Source organism: Taudactylus pleione, unplaced genomic scaffold (assembly GCF_031769625.1).
Source record: "Taudactylus pleione unplaced genomic scaffold, aTauple2 ptg000428l, whole genome shotgun sequence".
Classification (NCBI taxonomy): domain Eukaryota; kingdom Metazoa; phylum Chordata; class Amphibia; order Anura; family Myobatrachidae; genus Taudactylus; species Taudactylus pleione.
The window spans coordinates 2,149,360-2,172,078 of NW_028284830.1; the positions used below are offsets into that span (position 1 = coordinate 2,149,360).

At 46.4% G+C, this 22,719-nt stretch overlaps 1 protein-coding gene across 1 annotated transcript in view; it reads right to left on the minus strand.

Annotated features, from left to right (window-relative positions):
* Positions 1 to 215: 215 nt before the first annotated feature.
* The window catches only part of MPL (MPL proto-oncogene, thrombopoietin receptor), a 63,686-nt gene continuing 41,182 nt past the window's right edge, over positions 216 to 22,719 (minus strand). Inside the window, exons 11-12 of the mRNA XM_088447292.1 lie at positions 12,408 to 12,495; positions 216 to 902 (exon numbers count right to left, since the gene is read on the minus strand). Of these exons, the coding sequence (XP_088303418.1) occupies positions 642 to 902; positions 12,408 to 12,495 (349 nt within the window). The 3' untranslated portion in view covers positions 216 to 641. The remainder of the gene's footprint in view (positions 903 to 12,407; positions 12,496 to 22,719) is intronic.

The following is a 22,719-nucleotide window of genomic DNA, read 5'->3' on the forward strand; positions in this document are numbered from 1 at the left end:
GATGGAGAGGGGTGGGTGCCACCACAACAGGGTGGTCAAAACTGTGGATCCCAGTGATCATGTTACCTTCTTCATGTATTCCTAGTACACACTGCAATACATATATATATATAAATATATATATATATATAGTATACATATATAAACAGTACATATACAATACCTATAAAAGGTTAAAAACTTTATAATACAGAATATTTTACAAATCAGAGTGCAGTAGCGGACGAGTTCTCCTTCACATGGTGGCAAGTCACCAGTATAACTATTTCCATGCCGTATTTATTCCATAGGCGCACGTGCAATTCTTGGAACCGTCTTCTCCATTGCTCCACAATGTAGCAGAGAAGTACAGTGAAGATTGATGTCATATTAGAGTAAGCGGTGATTAATCCACCCTGCTGAGGAGATCCACATAACATGTCCTGTCGGGTGTAGCCCGACTTGGTAACAAACCATAATGTGTATTCATATCGACAACAGGTTTACACAAAATACATATTAACATCGACATTTTGTTTGTATCCAGTGTTACAGGCATTATAAAATTGTTCCCCATATCACTTCCATCACTTTAATGTCTAGGATACAGTATTTACACCGTTCTCTAATTATTTTCCTTTTTAAGTCGAAGGCTGGGGCTTCTACAAGCTCCAGCTGGTGGGCAGGTAAGTCTGATTGGTGACACCACTGGATGGCTGGTTATAAGGGTTGAGTTCTAGGCTGAGCTCCACAAGGTCTATCTTTGGCCAGTAATCTTCATTCTGGTAGCTTGGAGGGGAGAGCTGAACGTAATCCCGAGATGTTGGTTGTCCTTCACTGGTATGTGTCACTTCACAAAGTATTTCCAGGCAGGAGGGTTGGGGTACTTCTTCCAGAGTCTTCTCGTATAACGTAGCACTAGGCTGCAGTCACAAAACCACAAATTGGTCACATGCAACAAATCAGACAGGGGCACCCTCCTATATCACAAAATGGCATCATTTGTAGGTGTAAATAATGTTTCTTATATCAGGGTTCCAATAATCTGAATATGGCCCCTAATTATAATATGGTTTTTACAGGTGCAGATTTAGTGTTTTGTCCCCTCACTTTCCCCTTACATATATTCCAGTCACCATAGTCCCAGCAGCATCCTATTTCCTATGAACAGTGGGCCTGATTAAGTGTTGGACGCAAACCTAAGGTTTGCGTACAACACAGACTGTGAGAGACCTGATCATGCGTGGGACCTGTACTATGCATGTGCAGGTCCCCCTCAGCGAGATCGCTCGCAGTCCCCCAAACCCAGTAAGGGCAGAGACTGGGACCGTTCAACAAAATGGGTGGTGTCGCCCCCATTTTGTAGCTGTCGCTGTGTCAGGGTCTGTGTCTTCCGACCTAGACTTCCTGGCCGCAGCTGAGCAGTTTGGCTGGTCATTCTGAGTAAGCTGAGGCAAACTCATATGGCTGATGGCTGTAACCATCGAGAAAGATGGTCGCCATGGTGATCCAATTCTGCGTCTTAGGCCCGTATTCAATTGGAGGTGAAAAGCAGCGATCCGCGGAAGACTTTCGCTGACGCGTCGTTTTCGCCTGTTTCCGAAGTATCGCCCTATTCAATTCCAGGACATTTTTGCCTAGGCGAAAACATTATAGGCAAAAATAGGCAAAAAAGTTTCTCCACCAAAGGCAGGAGAAAAGAAGTGCAAAATCCATATTTTGGGGTAAAAATGGGGGGATTTGGTTCAGAACCCTTTGGAACCCCCCCACTAATTACTATTTAGGGAAAAACAATTATAAAAAGAAAAAATTAAAAAGTGTTGAAAAAGGTACTGGGACAGATATTTTGGGGGGCTGTATGGATGGGACAGGTGTTTTTAGGATTGCAGGAGGCTGCAGCAGGTGTATTTTTATCATTTATTTATTCTGCACTTTACAACCCCCAAAATATACTAGTATCCATTTACGTGTACCCCCAATTTACTGTAACTACAGCAATTATTTTTCATAAAAGACATTGCTTAATATTATTTTTCCACACTTTTGCAAATATGCATATAACTGCCCTTTGACTCAAAATAAGATCCCTAATGCCTGTTATTATGGCTAATAATACACTTCTATATTGATTTATTGATTCCCCGGGTCAGTTAGGCTTTATTGGGGGTACAGACTGATCTCCCCCCAAAAAACTGACCTTTTCGCCGGTTCCTCTATTCGCTGCATTCACCCATATGCGTTTTCTCCTGTTTTACAATAGAATAGGGCGAAAAGCGTGTGCGAGCATTGAGTAAGGCAAAAATTTTGCCTCAAAACACGCGAATGAGGCAAAAACATCTCGCGTTTTGGCGATCTCGGCTAATTGAATCTGGCCCTTAGGATGCAACACTGGGATCTGCAAAGCCAGCAGTGGGCGTCTTTTACCTCCAAAGAGGCAGCAGCGATGCTTTTACCGTCCAACTCTAAGGGGTCTATTTACTAAGCAGTGTTAGGAGAGAGTGAAAACTGATTTCAGTGATAAGGTGCCAGCCAATCAGCTCCCAACTGTCATTTTTCAAACACAGCCTGTGAGATGGCAGTTAGGAGCTGATTGGCTGGCACCTTATCACTTTCTTATCACTTTTCACTCTGTCTCTTTACACTGCTTAGTAAATAGACCCCTAAATCAACCCCAGTGCCTTGAAAACTTATGCAGCCCCCGACTATTTATTCACACCTTACAGTTTTACATCATGGGATCATTATTTGAGAATCAGCCATTTACAACCCCACACTCACCCCTGTCCCTCCCTATGATATAAAGATTAATAAAGCTAAACAAACTAATAAATTACTGTAATATCATCATTTAATGGGTATTCATCCCATCTGGTCAATACTTTGTTGAATCCTCTCTTGTATTACATGCAGTAATCTGTGGCAGCTCCAGGGGTGGGGCTGCAGCACAGTCCACAATTCAAATAGGGGAGCCACACCAACTGCCAGTGAGTGACAGCGTTTAGGGTGGCAGTTGATGTGATTCCCCTATTTGAATGTTGGACTTTTGCTGTAGTCTCATCTCTGGAGCCTCCACTGATTATTAGTGTATATTAAGCTCCCGTTGTCTTTTGCATCCATTCGAGATAATACTTTATTTCAATACCTGCATATCCATACATCGGTAAACAGTCGGGAAGCCGGCGGACGCAATGCCGACCGCCGGCTTCCCGACTGCTGAATCCCAGCAAGGGTTAAATGACAGGCGTTCGAAATCATCATTTTACAGTGGTGGCCAAAATTGCGGACACTTTTTGAAACTTGAATGTTTTTCAACTTCGAATGCTTATAAAAACTGTCACACTTCACGCAGTGCAATGATTCATATATCAAATGAAAGGAAATTTAATGCTGAATTCAACACAATAAACAGAGGTCAGATATTTGCATTACAAGGGAAGCTATGCAGTGAAAACAACACTTAGGGTGAAAATCCCTGTGTACTTCTGATGTTACTGTCCTATCTGTATTTCGTTGGGTATCCATTATTTTTCAAAACAGCAGCACAGCGACGTGGCATTGAGCCAACCAGTGTTTGGAGCTTTTCCTTTTTTATTATGTGGTGCCATGAGACAATTATAGCCTCAATTAATTGTCTTTTATTGGATGGACACCTCAGATGTACCAGTTTTTTCAAACGGAACCAGAAATGTTCTATGGGGTTCAGGTCTGGGCTGAATCCTGGCCATCCCAGCACCTGTATGTCATTCTCCGTGAACCCCTTTTTGCAAGTCCGTGCAGTGTGGCAGGGAGCTGAATCCTGCTGGAAAAAAAATGGGGCATTATCTGGAAAAAGATCCCTGATAGAAGGTAGAAGTTTTGGTTGTAGGATAGTGTCAATGTACTTTCTGCTGTTCAGTGTGCCATCTATGACATAAAGGCGGCCCACAGCAGCTGCTATCATACATGCCCAGATCATAACACTTGTAGGATTCTTTGTTGTCGCTTGAATGCAATCTGGATGTACCTCTTCCCTGATGCGACGTCTCTGATATTTTCTCCCATCACTACAAAATATCGATATCTTAGTTTCGTCACTCCATATCACTTGTTTCCACTGACCTTCTGTCCATGTAATATGTTCTTTTCCCCACTGTATTCGTTTCTGCCGCTGCTTTTTATTTAGCAATGGCTTTTTTCTTGGAATCCTACCTTTTAGGCCAACCTCCGTTAGTCTTCTCCGTACCGTTCTTCCACTGACAAAAACACCAGTTGCACTTAGGTCACTGCTAATGGCCGCAGATGACATCCATCTGTCCCTGACACAAATTAATTTTATTCTCCTATCATCAACAGCTGTTGTGCACTTTTTCCGACCATTTCTTTCTTTGTTTTGTATAGATTGTGTTACCTGATAGCGTAAACAAAACTTTCGTACTCCTGATGTTGTCACATTCCCAACAATTTCTCTCGCAATTGCTGCATATGAAAGACCATTTTCACGTTACACCACAATCCTGGATCTCTTCCTGGGTGACCAGTCACCTCTTTGCCTGGATGACATTGTTGTATTTATTTTTTACACCGTCGTTAGCACTAAACAATACACACAAACATCCAACCGTAATTGCATTTCAGTAACCAACTTTATTCTGCAAAATGAAACAGCCAAACTGATCTTTCCCACCTTTGAACATGACCTTGCATGTGCTCATAAACGACAGCTGATTGGTCCTCAGAATGACGAGGATTGGCTGGTAGTAGCTGTTACTATAATCCGCTTCTTGAATCTAATGCATCTGTGCTTCTTTGTCTGACTGAAAGTAGCATAACTTCCCTTGTAATGCAAATATTTGACCTCTGTTTATTGTGTTGAATTCAGCATTAAATTTCCTTTCATTTGATATATGAATCATTGCACTGCGTGAAGTGAAACAGTTTTTATAAGCATTCGAAGTTGAACAACATTCAAATTTCAAAATGTGTCCGCAATTTTGACCACCAGTGTACCTACGCCGGGAGACTGGCGCCCGGCATCCCGATCGAAGGGATGCAGGGCGCGGACAGCCGCGGGGGGGAGGGTTAGGTTTAGGGCTCCCGGGGGGGACTTAGGGTCAGGCACCCCCCTGGGAGGTTAGGGTCAGGCTAGGGGGGGTTAGGGTTATCCACCCCCGGGGGGAGGTTATGGTTAGGTACCCCCCTGGGGGACTTAGGTTTAGGCGGCGGGGAAGGGGGGCTTAGGTTTAGGCACTTAGAGGGGGGATTAGGGTTAGGCACTGGGGGGGAGGTTAGGGCTAGGCACCCCTAAGGGAGGGTTAGGGTTAGGGGGTAGAATAGGTTAGTTTAAACTTATCTTCTGACGATCGGGATTTCCACTTGTGTCGGGCTGCCGCTGCCGAGATTTGTGGCCGGCGGTAAATCATACTGATTCCCATACATCTGTATCAATATTCTCACCAACAATTGTAACAGATAGGAGGAAATGTATAAACATTCTAAAGAAGACAAGTGGGGAGCTGCCCACAGCAAAGCAACCAATCAGCTTCTAGGTATTATTTATCAAGTACATTCTATAAAATAATAGTTAGAAGCTGACTGGCTGCTTCTCCACTTTCCTTGTTTGATACATCTCCTCTACAGTATCATACACTAATGGAGCGTACACACGGTCAGATTTGTCAGACTTGTCAGATTGAATGATTTTTGACTGCATTAAAATGAATGGAATCGTCCAAGTCTGACTGCAAATCAGATGTCAGATATTGTTATCTGACAAACGGGAACGCGCATCGTTGATCGTCCATCGTTCAGGCATGTCAGATATGAACGATTTTCCATCAGATATGAACGACTGAACAATTTTTAAATCGATATCATTCATATCTGAAGGAAAAATCTGAGCGTGTGTATGCACCATAAGAGTGCTCCGTGCTACCTGTTTTTGTTTTTATTTTTTTTTGTTTTTTTGCATTATCAGAGGCTGGGGACCACAAACCTCAGCACACTCATACAAGGGGGAGAATTAACGAGGGCAGGTTCCGGTTAGAGATGTGTTTTTCAGGAGTTACCTGATACAAGTTCTGTATGGAGCTGTGGTTAGTTAGAAATTACCTGCTACAGGTTTTGAATATGGCTGTGTTTAGTTAGTAGTAGGGGTGTGCACCGGCCACTTTTCGTGTTTTGTGTTTTGGTTTTGGATCTGGATCTTTCTTCGTGTTTTGGATCTGGATTGGTTTTGCCAAAACCACCCTTCCGTGTTTTGGGTTCTGGGTTTTGTGTTTTGGATCTGTATTTTTTTGAAAAAAAGCATAAAACAGCTAAAATCACAGAATTTGTAGGTTTTTCTGCTCCTATGCTATTATTAACCTCAATAACCTTAATTTCCACTCATTTACAGTCTATTCTGAACACCTCACACCTCACAATAGTGTTTTTATGTCCAAAAGGTTGCACCAAGGTAGCTGGATGACTATGCTAAGCGACACGAGTGGGCGGCACAAACACGTAACCCATCTAGGCGTGATACTGCAGTGGCAGACAGGATGGCAGTTTGAAAAACTAGGCCCCAAACTGTACATAATGCAAAGAAAAAAAAGAGGTGGAAGATGGAATTGTCCTTGGGCCCTCCCACCCACCCTTATGTTGTATAAACAGGACATGCACACTTTAACAAACCAATCATTTCAGCGCCAGGGTCTGCCACACAACTGTGGCTGAAATGATTGGTTCGTTTGGGCCCCCACAAAACAAGCTGGCAATTAATCTGTCCCTGCACAAACTGGCTCTACGGAGGCAAGATGTCATCCTCATCCTCCTCATCCACCGATTCCTCACCCTCTTCAGTGAGTACATCCTCATCCTCACAAAGTATTAACTCGTCCCCACTTGAATCCACCACCACAGGTCCCTCTGTACGTTCTGGAGGCTGGTCTCCCTGGAAGAACTGATAATTCATTTTGATGAACATCATCTTCTCCACATTCTGTGGAAGCAACCTCCTACGCCTTTCGCTAACAAGGTTCCCGGCTGCACTAAACACTCTTTCGGAGTACACACTGGAGGGGGGGAAACTCAGGTAAAATAGAGCCAGTTTGTACAGGGGCCTCCAAATTGCCTCTTTTTCCTGCCAGTACAGGTATGGACTGTCTGACATGCCTACTTGGATGCTGTCACCGATATAATCCTCCACCATTCTGTCAATGGTGACAGTATCATATGCAGTGACAGTAGACATGTCAGAAATTGTTGCCAGGTCCTTCAGTCCGGACCAGATGTCCAAACTTGGTCCTGCCTGCCCTGCATCACCGCCAGCGGGTTGCTTAGGATACCTAAGTTTTTTCCTGGCAGCCCCAGTTGCGGGAGAAAATGAAGAAGGAGCTGTTGACGTGTCACGTTCCACTTCAGCTGACAGTGTGTTCACCAGCAGGTCTTTGCACCTCTGCAGGCTTGTGTCGGCTGGAAAGAGAGACACCACATAGGCTTTAAACCTAGGATCGAGCACTGTGGCCAAAATGTAGTGGTCTGATTTCAACAGATTGACCACCCTGGAATCCTGGCAAAGCGAATGAAGGGCTTCATCCACAAGTCCCACATGCCGAGCGGAATCGCTCCGTCTTAGCTCCTCCTTCACTTTCTCCAGCTGCTTCTGCAAAAGCCTGATGAGGGTAATGACCTGACTCAAGCTGGCAGTGTCTGAACTGACTTCACGTGTGGCAAGTTCGAAGGGCTGGAGAACCTTGCACAACACGGAAATCATTCTCCACTGCGCTTGAGTCAGGTGCATACCCCCTCCTTTGCCTATGTCATAGGTGGATGTATAGGCTTGTATGGCCTTTTGCTGCTCCTCCATCCTCTGAAGCATATAGAGGGTTGAGTTCCACCGCGTCACAACCTCTTGCTTCAGGTGATGGCGGGGCAGGTTCAAGAGTGTTTGCTGGCGCTCCAGTCTTCGGCACGCAGTCGCTGAATGGCGAAAGTGGCCAGAAATTTTTCGGGCCACTCAAAGCGTCTCCTGCACGCCCCTGTCGCTTTTCAGAAAATTCTGCACCACCAAGTTTATTGTGTGAGCAAACCATGGGACGTGCTGGAATTTGCCCAGATGTAATGCCCGCACAATATTGGTGGCGTTGTCAGATATCACAAATCCCCAGGAGAGTCTAAGTGGGGTAAGCCACTGGGCGATGATTTCCCTCAGTTTCTCTAAGAGGTTGTCGGCAGTGTGCCTCTTACTGAAACCGGTGATACACAGCGTAGCCTGCCTTGGAACGAGCTGGCGTTTCTGAGATGCTGCTACTGGTGACGCTGCTGCTGTTGCTGCGTAAGGTGATACATCTACCCAGTGGGCTGTCACAGTCATATAGTCCTTAGTCTGCCCTGTTCCACTTGTCCACATGTCCGTGGTTAAGTGGACATTGGGTACAACGGCATTTTTCAGAACACTGAGGACACTTTTTCTGACGTTTCTGTACAGTCTCGGTATCGCCTGCCTAGTGAAGTGGAATCTAGACGGGATTTGGAACCGGGGACACACTACCTCCATCAATTGTCTAAATCCCACTGCACTAATGGCGGATACCGGACGCACATCTAACACCAACATAGCAGTCAAGGCCTCAGTTATACGTTTTGCTTCAGGATGACTGCTGTCGTACTTCATCCTCCTCGCTAAGGACTGTTGGAGGGTCAATTGTTTAGTAAAAGTAGTGGTGTTCCTACTTCCTCTCTGGGATGATGAACGACTCCCAGCAGCAGCAACAGCAGCAGCGGCAGCAGTAGGCGTAGCAATGCAGGATCCTCCGGAGGAATCCCGGATAGGAGAGTCAGTCATGCCAGTGACATGGCCTGCAGGACTACTTCCGATCCTGACTAAGGAGGAAATTGACGAGGAGGGAGTTGACGGTGTGGTTTGCAGGCGCTTGGATACAACAGGACAACGGGATTTAGGTGTCCCTGGACTGCTTACGGTCTTAGCCAAAGTTTCTGAACTTGACAGTAACTTTTTATGAACACGCTGCAGGTGCCGTATAAGGGAGGATGTTCCTAGGTGGTTGACGTCCCTACCCCTACTTATTTCACCTTTACATATGGTACATATGGCAAGACAGTTGTTGTCAGGATTTGGATAGAAATATTGTCAGACTTTTTCATCCCACGGACAACAACTGTCTCCCCCGGAGCCTGATTTAAACAAACCACATCACCATCAGAATCCTCCTCGCCAACTTCCTCCTCAGCGCCAGCTACACCAGTATCCTCATCCTGTTGTACTTCAACAGTGACATCTTCAATTGGCATATCAGCAAGTGGACTGTGGGTGCTCCTTTCAGCACTTGCAGGGGGCGTGCAAATGGTGGAAAGAGCCACCTCTTCCCGTCCACTGCTGGGAAGGTCAGGCATCGCAACCACCACCACACTTGGACTCTCCTTGGGGATTTGAGATATCTTCTTAGAAAGCACAGTTCTTCGCTGTGCTTTTGCCAGCTTAACTCTTTTGATTTTTTTAGTGGGAGGAGGGCTTCCATCGTCATGTGAAGCTGAACCACTAGTCATGAACATACTAGGGATCGACCTTAGCCGTTCCTTGCCACTCCGTGCCGTAAATGGCATATTGGCAAGTTTACGTTTCTCTTCAGCTGATTTAAATGGAGTGTACTTTGGGGGTTACAGCACCCTTTAACGGTCAAGCCAGCCGGCCCTTTACTTATGACACAGGCGCACGCTTGGCACTACTTTGTTGATGCACGTGCGGCTACTGTGCACACAATTCACAAACACAGAAAATAATTTTTTTTTTGGTTTGGACTGGAGTGTACTTTGGGGGTTACAGCACCATTTAACGGTCAAGCCAGCCGGCCCTTTACTTATGACACAGGCGCACGCTTGGCACTACTTTGTTGATGCACGTGCGGCTACTGCGCACACAATTCACAAACACAGAAAATAATTTTTTTTTTGGTTTGGACTGGAGTGTACTTTGGGGGTTACAGCACCCTTTAATGGTCAAGCCAGCCGGCCCTTTACTTATGACACAGGCGCACGCTTGGCACTACTTTGTTGATGCACATGCGGCTACTGCGCACACAATTCACAAACACAGAAAATAATTTTTTTTCTGGTTTGGACTGGAGTGTACTTTGGGGGTTACAGCACCCTTTAACGGTCAAGCCAGCCGGCCCTTTATTTATGACACAGGCGCACGCTTGGCACTACTTTGTTGATGCACGTGCGGCTACTGCGCACACAATTCACAAACACAGAAAATAATTTTTTTTTTGGTTTGGACTGGAGTGTACTTTGGGGGTTACAGCACCCTTTAACGGTCAAGCCAGCCGGCCCTTTACTTATGACACAGGCGCACGCTTGGCACTACTTTGTTGATGCACGTGCGGCTACTGCGCACACAATTCACAAACACAGAAAATAATTTTTTTTTTGGTTTGGACAGGAGTGTACTTTGGGGGTTACAGCACCCTTTAACGGTCAAGCCAGCCGGCCCTTTACTTATGACACAGGCGCACGCTTGGCACTACTTTGTTGATGCACGTGCGGCTACTGCGCACACAATTCACAAACACAGAAAATAATTTTTTTTTTGGTTTGGACTGGAGTGTACTTTGGGGGTTACAGCACCCTTTAATGGTCAAGCCAGCCGGCCCTTTACTTATGACACAGGCGCACGCTTGGCACTACTTTGTTGATGCACGTGCGGCTACTGCGCACACAATTCACAAACACAGAAAATATTTTTTTTTTTGGTTTGGACTGGAGTGTACTTTGGGGGTTACAGCACCCTTTAACGGTCAAGCCAGCCGGCCCTTTACTTATGACACAGGCGCACGCTTGGCACTACTTTGTTGATGCACGTGCGGCTACTGCGCACACAATTCACAAACACAGAAAATAATTTTTTTTTTGATTTGGACTGGAGTGTACTTTGGGGGTTACAGCACCCTTTAACGGTCAAGCCCGCCGGCCCTTTACTTATGACACAGGCGCACGCTTGGCACTACTTTGTTGATGCACGTGCGGCTACTGCGCACACAATTCACAAACACAGAAAATAATTTTTTTTTTGGTTTGGACTGGAGTGTACTTTGGGGGTTACAGCACCCTTTAATGGTCAAGCCAGCCGGCCCTTTACTTATGACACAGGCGCACGCTTGGCACTACTTTGTTGATGCACGTGCGGCTACTGCGCACACAATTCACAAACACAGAAAATAATTTTTTTTTTGGTTTGGACTGGAGTGTACTTTGGGGGTTACAGCACCCTTTAACGGTCAAGCCAGCCGGCCCTTTACTTATGACACAGGCGCACGCTTGGCACTACTTTGTTGATGCACGTGCGGCTACTGCGCACACAATTCACAAACACAAAAAAAATATTATTTTTTTAGCACTTGGGGGGAGCACCCCTGATGGACAGAGCACCCCCTGGACAACACTACAGCACCCCTTTAGGACTGGGACACTGCACAGGACTTTGGAGTGGACACAGCCCCTATGGACAACTGACTGCACAACACAGTCCAGGAAGCCCCTATGGACTTTGAGGTAGTGGACACAGCCCCTATTAACAACAGCAGCACAGCACAACACAGCCAGCCCCTATGGACTTTGAAGTAGTGGACAACAGCAGCACAGCGCAGCACAGCACAGCACAACACTACTCTGCACTACACTACACTACACTACACAGCCCAGCCAGCCCTAACTCCCACCCTCCCTCTTCACTGTCCACAGCCGAGTGAGAAAATGGCGCCGACGCGGGTACCTTATATAGGATCCAAAACCCGCGAGACTCGGAAGGCGGGAAGATGACGTTTTGCCTCGATTTCAGAATCCGAGTCAGGCGGGAAAAGTCGAGCCTGACTCGGATCGGACTCGGATCGGGGGGCTCGGGGGGGTTCGGATTTCAGAAATCCGAACCCGCTCACCCCTAGTTAGTAGCAGTCCCGGATTAACGTGGTTTGCGGGGTGCCCGGAACGGTACCCTGCAGCCAGTAACATTACTGCAGAGACGCCCGGAGTGTTCAAGGGATGCTCCAGCCAGGCATCCTGCAGCCTGTAGAGCTGCCCGCTCGGTAATGCTCTACTTCCCAGAGCCTATGACCCCACCCCCCAGGCGTGACTTCATGATGTCACGGGTTTAGGGAGCGGCACAGGGAGCATAATAATAATAATAGTAATAATAACAATAATAATAATAATAATAGTAATAATAATAGTAATAATAACAATAATAATAATAATAATAATAATAACAATAATAATAATAATAATAATAATAATTTTCAGGTTGTAATTATGTAAAATAAACTTGTCTGTCACTGTATTTATGTACTTATGTAATTTTATATTATATTCCCTGTGTACAGAGCCACAGTACTGTTGTGGTGCTCTACAAATAACAGATAATAATAACAATATATGAAGCTGTTATTAGGAGTTACCTGGTATTGTTTCTGTATCTCAGCCAGGAACGAGTCCAGAACGCGGTGCAGATTGGGCACAGAAGGCCACAATTTATCCTTCAGTTTTCTGAAAACAAGTTATCGCATATCAGCATCTCTCACAGGTACAGCACCATGATCAGGTGTTACACACAGGGAACGGAGACAGGTATTACACAGTCAGGTGTTACACACAGGGAACGGAGACAGGTATTACACAGTCAGGTGTTACACACAGGGAACGGAGGAAGGTATAACACAGATGTTACACACAGGTGGCGCACGCAGGTATTACACAGTCAGGTGTTACACACAGGTAATGAACGCAGGTATTACACAGTCAGGTGTTACACACAGGTAACGAAGGCAGGTATTACACAGTCAGGTGTTACACACAGGTAACGAAGGCAGGTATTACACAGTCAGGTGTTACACACAGGTAACGAAGGCAGGTATTACACAGTCAGGTGTTACACACAGGTAACGAAGGCAGGTATTACACATTCTGATGTTACACACAGGTGGCGCATGCAGGAATTACACAGTCGGGTGTTACACACAGGTGGTGCAGGTAGGTATTACACAGACAGGTGTTACACACAGGTGGCGCATGCAGGAATTACACAGTCAGGTGTTACACACAAGTGACGAAGGCAGGAATTACACAGTCAGGTGTTACACACAGGTGGTGCAGGCAGGTATTACACAGACAGGTGTTACACACAGGTGGCTCGTGCAGGTATTACACAGTCAGGTGTTACACACAGGTAATGAACGCAGGTATTACACAGGTGTTACACACAAATGGTGCATGCAGGTATTACACAGTCAGGTGTTACACACAGGTAACGAACGCAACACAGGTAACGAACGAAGGTATTGCACAAATGTTACACACAGGTGGCGCACGCAGGTATTACACAGTCAGGTGTTACACACATGTAAACGAGGAAGGTATAACACAGATGTTACACACAGGTGACGCTCGCAGGTATTACACAGTCAGGTGTTACACACAGGTAACGAAGGCAGGTATTACACAGTCAGGTGTTACACACAGGTAACGAAGGCAGGTATTACACAGTCAGGTGTTACACGCAGGTAACGAAGGCAAGTATTACACATTCAGATGTTACATACAGGTGGCGCATGCAGGAATTACACAGTCGGGTGTTACACACAGGTGGTGCAGGCAGGTATTACACAGACAGGTGTTACACACAGGTGGCTCGTGCAGGTATTAAACAGGTGTTACACACAGGTAATGAACACAGGTATTACACAGGTGTTACACACAAATGGTGCATGCAGGTATTACACAGTCAGGTGTTACACACAGATAACGAATGCAGGTATTACACAGTCAGGTGTTACACACAGGTAACGAACGCAGGTATTACACAAATGTTACACACAGGTGGCGCACGCTGGTATTACACAGTCAGGTGTTACACACAGGTAACAAACTCAGGTATTACACAGTTGTTACACACAGGTGGTGCACACAGGTATTACACAGTGAGGTGTTACACACGGGTGGTGCAGGCAGGTATTACACAGACAGGTGTTACACACAGGTGGCACATGCAGGTATTGCACAGTCAGGTGTTACACACAGGTATTACACAGACAGGTGTTACACACAGGTAACGAATGCAGGTATTACACAGGTGTTACACACAGGTGGTGCATGCAGGTATTACACAGTCAGGTGTTACACACAGGTGGTGCACACAGGTATTACACAGACAGGTGTTACACATGGGTGGTGCAGGCAGGTACTACACAGTCATGTGTTACACACAGGTGGCGCAGGCAGGTATTACACAGTCAGGTGTTACACACAGGTGGTGCACGCAGGTATTACACAGTCAGGTAACAAACGCAGGCATTACACATTCAGGTGTTACACACAGGTAGCGCATGCAGGTATTACACAGTCAGGTGTTACACACAGGTTTGCAGTACACATATAACTGTTACATGAATTATCAAGCACCTATATTACACACATCCATGTGTCACAAGCAGGAAACACTTTGGTGTGAAATATAAGAATCATATACAAGTACTGTACACACATATATGTGGTGTGAAAACCATATACGCGGCATCCATTCTTTTCTCCGGGGTCCGGCACTGCCGCACAGCTGCAGCGGTGGAGGTGCCCAACCTCCCGACAAACGAAAAACAGGACTGTCCCGCAGAAATCGGGAATGGTTGGGAGGGGTGCACCCTCTATGGGGTGGCACCCCTGTTCGACCGCACTGGTTGAATGTGCCTCGAGCCGACCCTGCATAAATACAACTGTTTACAGTGCCAATCGGAGGTGCCGAGAGCGGCGGGGGGGAGGGGTTCCAACACTTGCCGGGGAAGAGATGTATGTGGAAAGACATCAGTGTCCGAAATGGTTTGGGTGACTCTTCTTTTGTTTAATTGGCCAGGATCTCTATTGGAGAAGAGGATCTGCGCAAAGAGGTAGGGGAGTATTCTTTTTTTTTTTTTTTAGGGAAAAGCTGAGATCTCTACTGGACAAGGGGACCGAACACCGTGGACAAGGTGAGTATAGTGTGTAATACACTTTTACTATGCATGGTGTGTGTGTACTGAGGCTCTTTTACTATTTATTTTTTACAGTGGGGGTACCAGTGTCGGACGCCTGCTGGCACTTGTTGTTCTACAAGTGCCAAAGGGCAGGCACGCTTGGACCTGTAGTCCGACTGTAAAAAATAATAGTAGATATTTATTATTATCACTATTACCCCAGAGACATACATGGATCACACTGATATGTCTTGAGTTTGTTTAGATTACACCCGTAATTCTAATCGCAATTCCAGGTAAATTACCTGTTGTATTCTTGTCTATGGAAAGTACCTGCAAGTTTGGCCAATGGTGTATCTATATATAGAAAAGAAGAAGTTTGTTTGTTGGCGAATATCTTCCACAGCTTTCAGGGTAAAGCTGACAAATCTTACATAGTTATTGAGTATTGAAAAAGTAAGCTATTAGACCACATAGCGACAAAGCAAAAAATCATATATAAAATTAATTGGTTTGTTTGCGGTTATCCATTCAGACACCCCTGCACCGATTGAGATGAAACCAACGCGAGATGGTCCAGTTGGATCCTGTCCAGGTTTTAGGTGGATTAGGGTGCCGGCCAGACCTCCCGTTGGTGTACGCTGGGCAGAACTTTGACCCGGGGTGCCTGTATTGAGCCTTCCCCTGGATGGATTTGGACGACAACTTCACAAAGTGGTAACACTGGATCCCAGAAGACATGCTAGGGGGTTGAGGTCCCGGTCGGACCTCCCGTTGGTGTACGCTGGGCAGAACTTTGACCTGGGGAGCATGTTCTGGGCCTTCCACTGGAAGGATTTGGTCATCATCACATAATAGAATTAAATAACTTGAAGATTTAAACCCGGGCAACACCGGGTACTGCAGTTAGTTTATTTCTATTTGTGTTTTTTACCCGTGTTTTGCAGAGAGTTTAAAGATTTCTCACCCGAGTGTTTGCCTTTAGTGAATTTGCGAGTTGTAAAAAATGGCCAAACACATCCGTGATTGACATCTCGACCAGACACGATTCTTAGTAAATACCCCTAAATGTTTTTGTCTGTGAAAATAACATTTAAAATACAGCATATTGCAAACCCAGAATGTAGTTGTAAAAAAAATTCAAAAAGTAATCCTTAGACACTGACTGGTATGTACTACAGGGCTGTCTTAACAGCAGTGTGGGCCCTGGGCAAAGCGATGCACTGGGGCCCTTGCCCACCCATTCACAGGGAAAAAAATGTAAATGGTCAATAAAATTAAATCTTTAGATTCCCACAAGCAAATCAATATCCCACAGCAGCTGCAGCACTGGAGATAGGCTGCCATGTATGAGCAGTCATGTCTCTGACACTGCCCCGGGGGTTATGTCTGCAATAATATCAAATAACTGCACAATACTATAATTATAACTAGGGGTGTGCACCGGCCACTTTTCGTGTTTTGGTTTTGGATCTGGATCTTTCTTCGTGTTTTGGATCTGGATTGGTTTTGCCAAAACCACCCTTCCGTGTTTTGGGTTCTGGGTTTTGTGTTTTGGATCTGTATTTTTTTGAAAAAAAGCATAAAAACAGCTAAAATCACAGAATTTGTAGGTTTTTCTGCTCCTATGCTATTATTAACCTCAATAACCTTAATTTCCACTCATTTCCAGTCTATTCTGAACACCTCACACCTCACAATAGTGTTTTTATGTCCAAAAGGTTGCACCGAGGTAGCTGGATGACTATGCTAAGCGACACGAGTGGGCGGCACAAACACGTGACCCATCTAGGAGTGACACTGCAGTGGCAGACAGGATGGCAGTTAGAAAAACTAGGCCCCAAACTGTACATAATGCAAAGAAAAAAAGAGGTGCAAGATGGAATTGTCCTTGGGCCCTCCCACCCACCCTTATGTTGTATAAACAGGACATGCACACTTTAACAAATCAATCATTTCAGCGCCAGGGTCTGCCACACAACTGTGGCTGAAATGATTGGTTCGTTTGGGCCCCCACAAAACAAGCTGGCAATTAATGTGTCCCTGCACAAACTGGCTCTACGGAGGCAAGATGTCATCCTCATCCTCCTCATCCACCGATTCCTCACCCTCTTCAGTGTGTACATCCTCATCCTCACAAAGTATTAACTCGTCCCCACTTGAATCCACCACCACAGGTCCCTCTGTACGTTCTGGAGGCTGGTCTCCCTGGAAGAGCTGATAATTCATTTTGATGAACATCATCTTCTCCACATTCTGTGGAAGCAACCTCCTACGCCTTTCGCTGACAAGGTTCCCGGCTGCACTAAACACTCTTTCGGAGTACACACTGGAGGGGGGGCAACTCAGGTAAAATAGAGCCAGTTTGTACAGGGGCCTCCAAATTGCCTCTTTTTCCTGCCAGTACAGGTATGGACTGTCTGACATGCCTACTTGGATGCTGTCACCGATGTAATCCTCCACCATTCTGTCAATGGTGACAGTATCATATGCAGTGACAGTAGACATGTCAGAAATTGTTGCCAGGTCCTTCAGTCCGGACCAGATGTCCAAACTTGGTCCTGCCTGCCCTGCATCACCGCCAGCGGGTTGCTTAGGATACCTACGTTTTTTCCTGGCAGCCCCAGTTGCGGGAGAAAATGAAGAAGGAGCCGTTGACGTGTCACGTTCCGCTTCAGCTGACAGTGTGTTCACCAGCAGGTCTTTGCACCTCTGCAGGCTTGTGTCGGCCGGAAAGAGAGACACCACATAGGCTTTAAACCTAGGATCGAGCACGGTGGCCAAAATGTAGTGGTCTGATTTCAACAGATTGACCACCCTGGAATCCTGGCAAAGCGAATGAAGGGCTTCATCCACAAGTCCCACATGCCGAGCGGAATCGCTCCGTCTTAGCTCCTCCTTCACTTTCTCCAGCTGCTTCTGCAAAAGCCTGATGAGGGGAATGACCTGACTCAAGCTGGCAGTGTCTGAACTGACTTCACGTGTGGCAAGTTCGAAGGGCTGAAGAACCTTGCACAACACGGAAATCATTCTCCACTGCGCTTGAGTCAGGTGCATACCCCCTCCTTTGCCTATGTCATAGGTGGATGTATAGGCTTGTATGGCCTTTTGCTGCTCCTCCATCCTCTGAAGCATATAGAGGGTTGAGTTCCACCGCGTCACAACCTCTTGCTTCAGGTGATGGCGGGGCAGGTTCAAGAGTGTTTGCTGGCGCTCCAGTCTTCGGCACGCAGTCGCTGAATGGCGAAAGTGGCCAGAAATTTTTCGGGCCACCCAAAGCGTCTCCTGCACGCCCCTGTCGCTTTTCAGAAAATTCTGCACCACCAAGTTTATTGTGTGAGCAAAACATGGGACGTGCTGGAATTTGCCCAGATGTAATGCCCGCACAATATTGGTGGCGTTGTCAGATATCACAAATCCCCAGGAGAGTCTAAGTGGGGTAAGCCACTGGGCGATGATTTCCCTCAGTTTCTCTAAGAGGTTGTCGGCGGTGTGCCTCTTACTGAAACCGGTGATACACAGCGTAGCCTGCCTTGTAACGAGCTGGCGTTTCTGAGATGCTGCTACTGGTGACGCTGCTGCTGTTGCTGCGTAAGGTGATACATCTACCCAGTGGGCTGTCACAGTCATATAGTCCTTAGTCTGCCCTGTTCCACTTGTCCACATGTCCGTGGTTAAGTGGACATTGTGTACAACGGCATTTTTCAGGACACTGAGGACACTTTTTCTGACGTTTCTGTACAGTCTCGGTATCGCCTGCCTAGTGAAGTGGAATCTAGACGGGATTTGGAACCGGGGACACACTACCTCCATCAATTGTCTAAATCCCACTGCACTAATGGCGGATACCGGACGCACGTCTAACACCAACATAGCAGTCAAGGCCTCAGTTATACGTTTTGCTTCAGGATGACTGCTGTCGTACTTCATCCTCCTCGCTAAGGACTGTTGGAGGGTCAATTGTTTAGTAAAAGTAGTGGTGTTCCTACTTCCTCTCTGGGATGATGAACGACTCCCAGCAGCAGCAACAGCAGCAGCGGCAGCAGTAGGCGTAGCAATGCAGGATCCTCCAGAGGAATCCCGGATAGGAGAGTCAGTCATGCCAGTGACATGGCCTGCAGGACTACTTCCGATCCTGACTAAGGAGGAAATTGACGAGGAGGGAGTTGACGGTGTGGTTTGCAGGCGCTTGGATACAACAGGACAACGGGATTTAGGTGTCCCTGGACTGCTTACGGTCTTAGCCAAAGTTTCTGAACTTGACAGTAACTTTTTATGAACGCGCTGCAGGTGCCGTATAAGGGAGGATGTTCCTAGGTGGTTGACGTCCCTACCCCTACTTATTTCACCTTTACATATGGTACATATGGCAAGACAGTTGTTGTCCGGATTTGGATAGAAATATTGCCAGACCAAAGAGGTGGAATGTTTGGTCTTCTGCCCAGGCATGACCGTGATGGGCTTTTTCATCCCACGGACAACAACTGTCTCCCCCGGAGCCTGATTTAAACAAACCACATCACCATCAGAATCCTCCTCGCCAACTTCCTCCTCAGCGCCAGCTACACCAGTATCCTCATCCTGTTGTACTTCAACAGTGACATCTTCAATTTGCATATCAGCAAGTGGACTGTGGGTGCTCCTTTCAGCACTTGCAGGGGGCGTGCAAATGGTGGAAAGAGCCACCTCTTCCCGTCCAGTGCTGGGAAGGTCAGGCATCGCAACCACCACCACACTTGGACTCTCCTTGGGGATTTGTGATATCTTCTTAGAAAGCACAGTTCTTCGCTGTGCTTTTGCCAGCTTAACTCTTTTGATTTTTTTAGTGGGAGGAGGGCTTCCATCGTCATGTGAAGCTGAACCACTAGTCATGAACATACTAGGGATCGACCTTAGCCGTTCCTTGCCACTCCGTGTCGTAAATGGCATATTGGCAAGTTTACGTTTCTCTTCAGCTGATTTAAATGTCTTTTTCAAGGTCATTTTCCTGAACTTTGCCATTTGGGATTGTATGTGCCCTCTACTATGACATTGGGCATCGGCCTTGGCAGACGACGTTGATGGCATGTTATCGTCTATGTCATGACTAGTGGCAGCAGCTTCAGCACTAGGAGGAAGTGGTTCTTGATCTTTCTCTATTTTATTTTTATCGGAGAAAGTTTGGTCCTCCATTTATGTTATATCGATTTGATATATACGTGCGGCTAAACCCAGAAAATAATTTTTTTTTTGGTTTGGACTGGAGTGTACTTTCGGGGGTTACAGCACCCTTAACGGTCAAGCCAGCCGGCCCTTTACTTATGACACAGGCGCACGCTTGGCACTACTTTGTTGATGCACGTGCGGCTACTGCGCACACAATTCACAAACAGAAAATAATTTATTTTTTGGTTTGGACTGGAGTGTACTTTCGGGGGTTACAGCACCCTTAACGGTCAAGCCAGCCGGCCCTTTACTTATGACACAGGCGCACGCTTGGCACTACTTTGTTGATGCACGTGCGGCTACTGCGCACACAATTCACAAACACAGAAAATAATTTTTTTTTGGTTTGGACTGGAGTGTACTTTCGGGGGTTACAGCACCCTTAACGGTCAAGCCAGCCGGCCCTTTACTTATGACACAGGCGCACGCTTGGCACTACTTTGTTGATGCACGTGCGGCTACTGCGCACACAATTCACAAACACAGAAAATAATTTTTTTTTGGTTTGGACTGGAGTGTACTTTCGGGGGTTACAGCACCCTTTAACGGTCAAGCCAGCCGGCCCTTTACTTATGACACAGGCGCACGCTTGGCACTACTTTGTTGATGCACGTGCGGCTACTGCGCACACAATTCACAAACACAGAAAATAATTTTTTTTTGGTTTGGACTGGAGTGTACTTTCGGGGGTTACAGCACCCTTTAACGGTCAAGCCAGCCGGCCCTTTACTTATGACACAGGCGCACGCTTGGCACTACTTTGTTGATGCACGTGCGGCTACTGCGCACACAATTCACAAACACAGAAAATAATTTTTTTTTTGGTTTGGACTGGAGTGTACTTTCGGGGGTTACAGCACCCTTAACGGTCAAGCCAGCCGGCCCTTTACTTATGACACAGGCGCACGCTTGGCACTACTTTGTTGATGCACGTGCGGCTACTGCGCACACAATTCACAAACACAGAAAATAATTTATTTTTTGGTTTGGACTGGAGTGTACTTTCGGGGGTTACAGCACCCTTAACGGTCAAGCCAGCCGGCCCTTTACTTATGACACAGGCGCACGCTTGGCACTACTTTGTTGATGCACGTGCGGCTACTGCGCACACAATTCACAAACACAGAAAATAATTTTTTTTTGGTTTGGACTGGAGTGTACTTTCGGGGGTTACAGCACCCTTTAACGGTCAAGCCAGCCGGCCCTTTACTTATGACACAGGCGCACGCTTGGCACTACTTTGTTGATGCACGTGCGGCTACTGCGCACACAATTCACAAACACAGAAAATAATTTTTTTTTGGTTTGGACTGGAGTGTACTTTCGGGGGTTACAGCACCCTTTAACGGTCAAGCCAGCCGGCCCTTTACTTATGACACAGGCGCACGCTTGGCACTACTTTGTTGATGCACGTGCGGCTACTGCGCACACAATTCACAAACACAGAAAATAATTTTTTTTTGGTTTGGACTGGAGTGTACTTTCGGGGGTTACAGCACCCTTTAACGGTCAAGCCAGCCGGCCCTTTACTTATGACACAGGCGCACGCTTGGCACTACTTTGTTGATGCACGTGCGGCTACTGCGCACACAATTCACAAACACAGAAAATAATTTTTTTTTAGGTTTGGACTGGAGTGTACTTTCGGGGGTTACAGCACCCTTAACGGTCAAGCCAGCCGGCCCTTTACTTATGACACAGGCGCACGCTTGGCACTACTTTGTTGATGCACGTGCGGCTACTGCGCACACAATTCACAAACACAGAAAATAATTTTTTTTTTGGTTTGGACTGGAGTGTACTTTCGGGGGTTACAGCACCCTTAACGGTCAAGCCAGCCGGCCCTTTACTTATGACACAGGCGCACGCTTGGCACTACTTTGTTGATGCACGTGCGGCTACTGCGCACACAATTCACAAACACAGAAAATAATTTTTTTTTTGGTTTGGACTGGAGTGTACTTTCGGGGGTTACAGCACCCTTTAACGGTCAAGCCAGCCGGCCCTTTACTTATGACACAGGCGCACGCTTGGCACTACTTTGTTGATGCACGTGCGGCTACTGCGCACACAATTCACAAACACAGAAAATAATTTTTTTTTGGTTTGGACTGGAGTGTACTTTCGTGGGTTACAGCACCCTTTAACGGTCAAGCCAGCCGGCCCTTTACTTATGACACAGGCGCACGCTTGGCACTACTTTGTTGATGCACGTGCGGCTACTGCGCACACAATTCACAAACACAGAAAATAATTTTTTTTTTGGTTTGGACTGGAGTGTACTTTCGGGGGTTACAGCACCCTTAACGGTCAAGCCAGCCGGCCCTTTACTTATGACACAGGCGCACGTTTGGCACTACTTTGTTGATGCACGTGCGGCTACTGCGCACACAATTCACAAACACAGAAAATAATTTTTTTTTTGGTTTGGACTGGAGTGTACTTTCGGGGGTTACAGCACCCTTAACGGTCAAGCCAGCCGGCCCTTTACTTATGACACAGGCGCACGCTTGGCACTACTTTGTTGATGCACGTGCGGCTACTGCGCACACAATTCACAAAC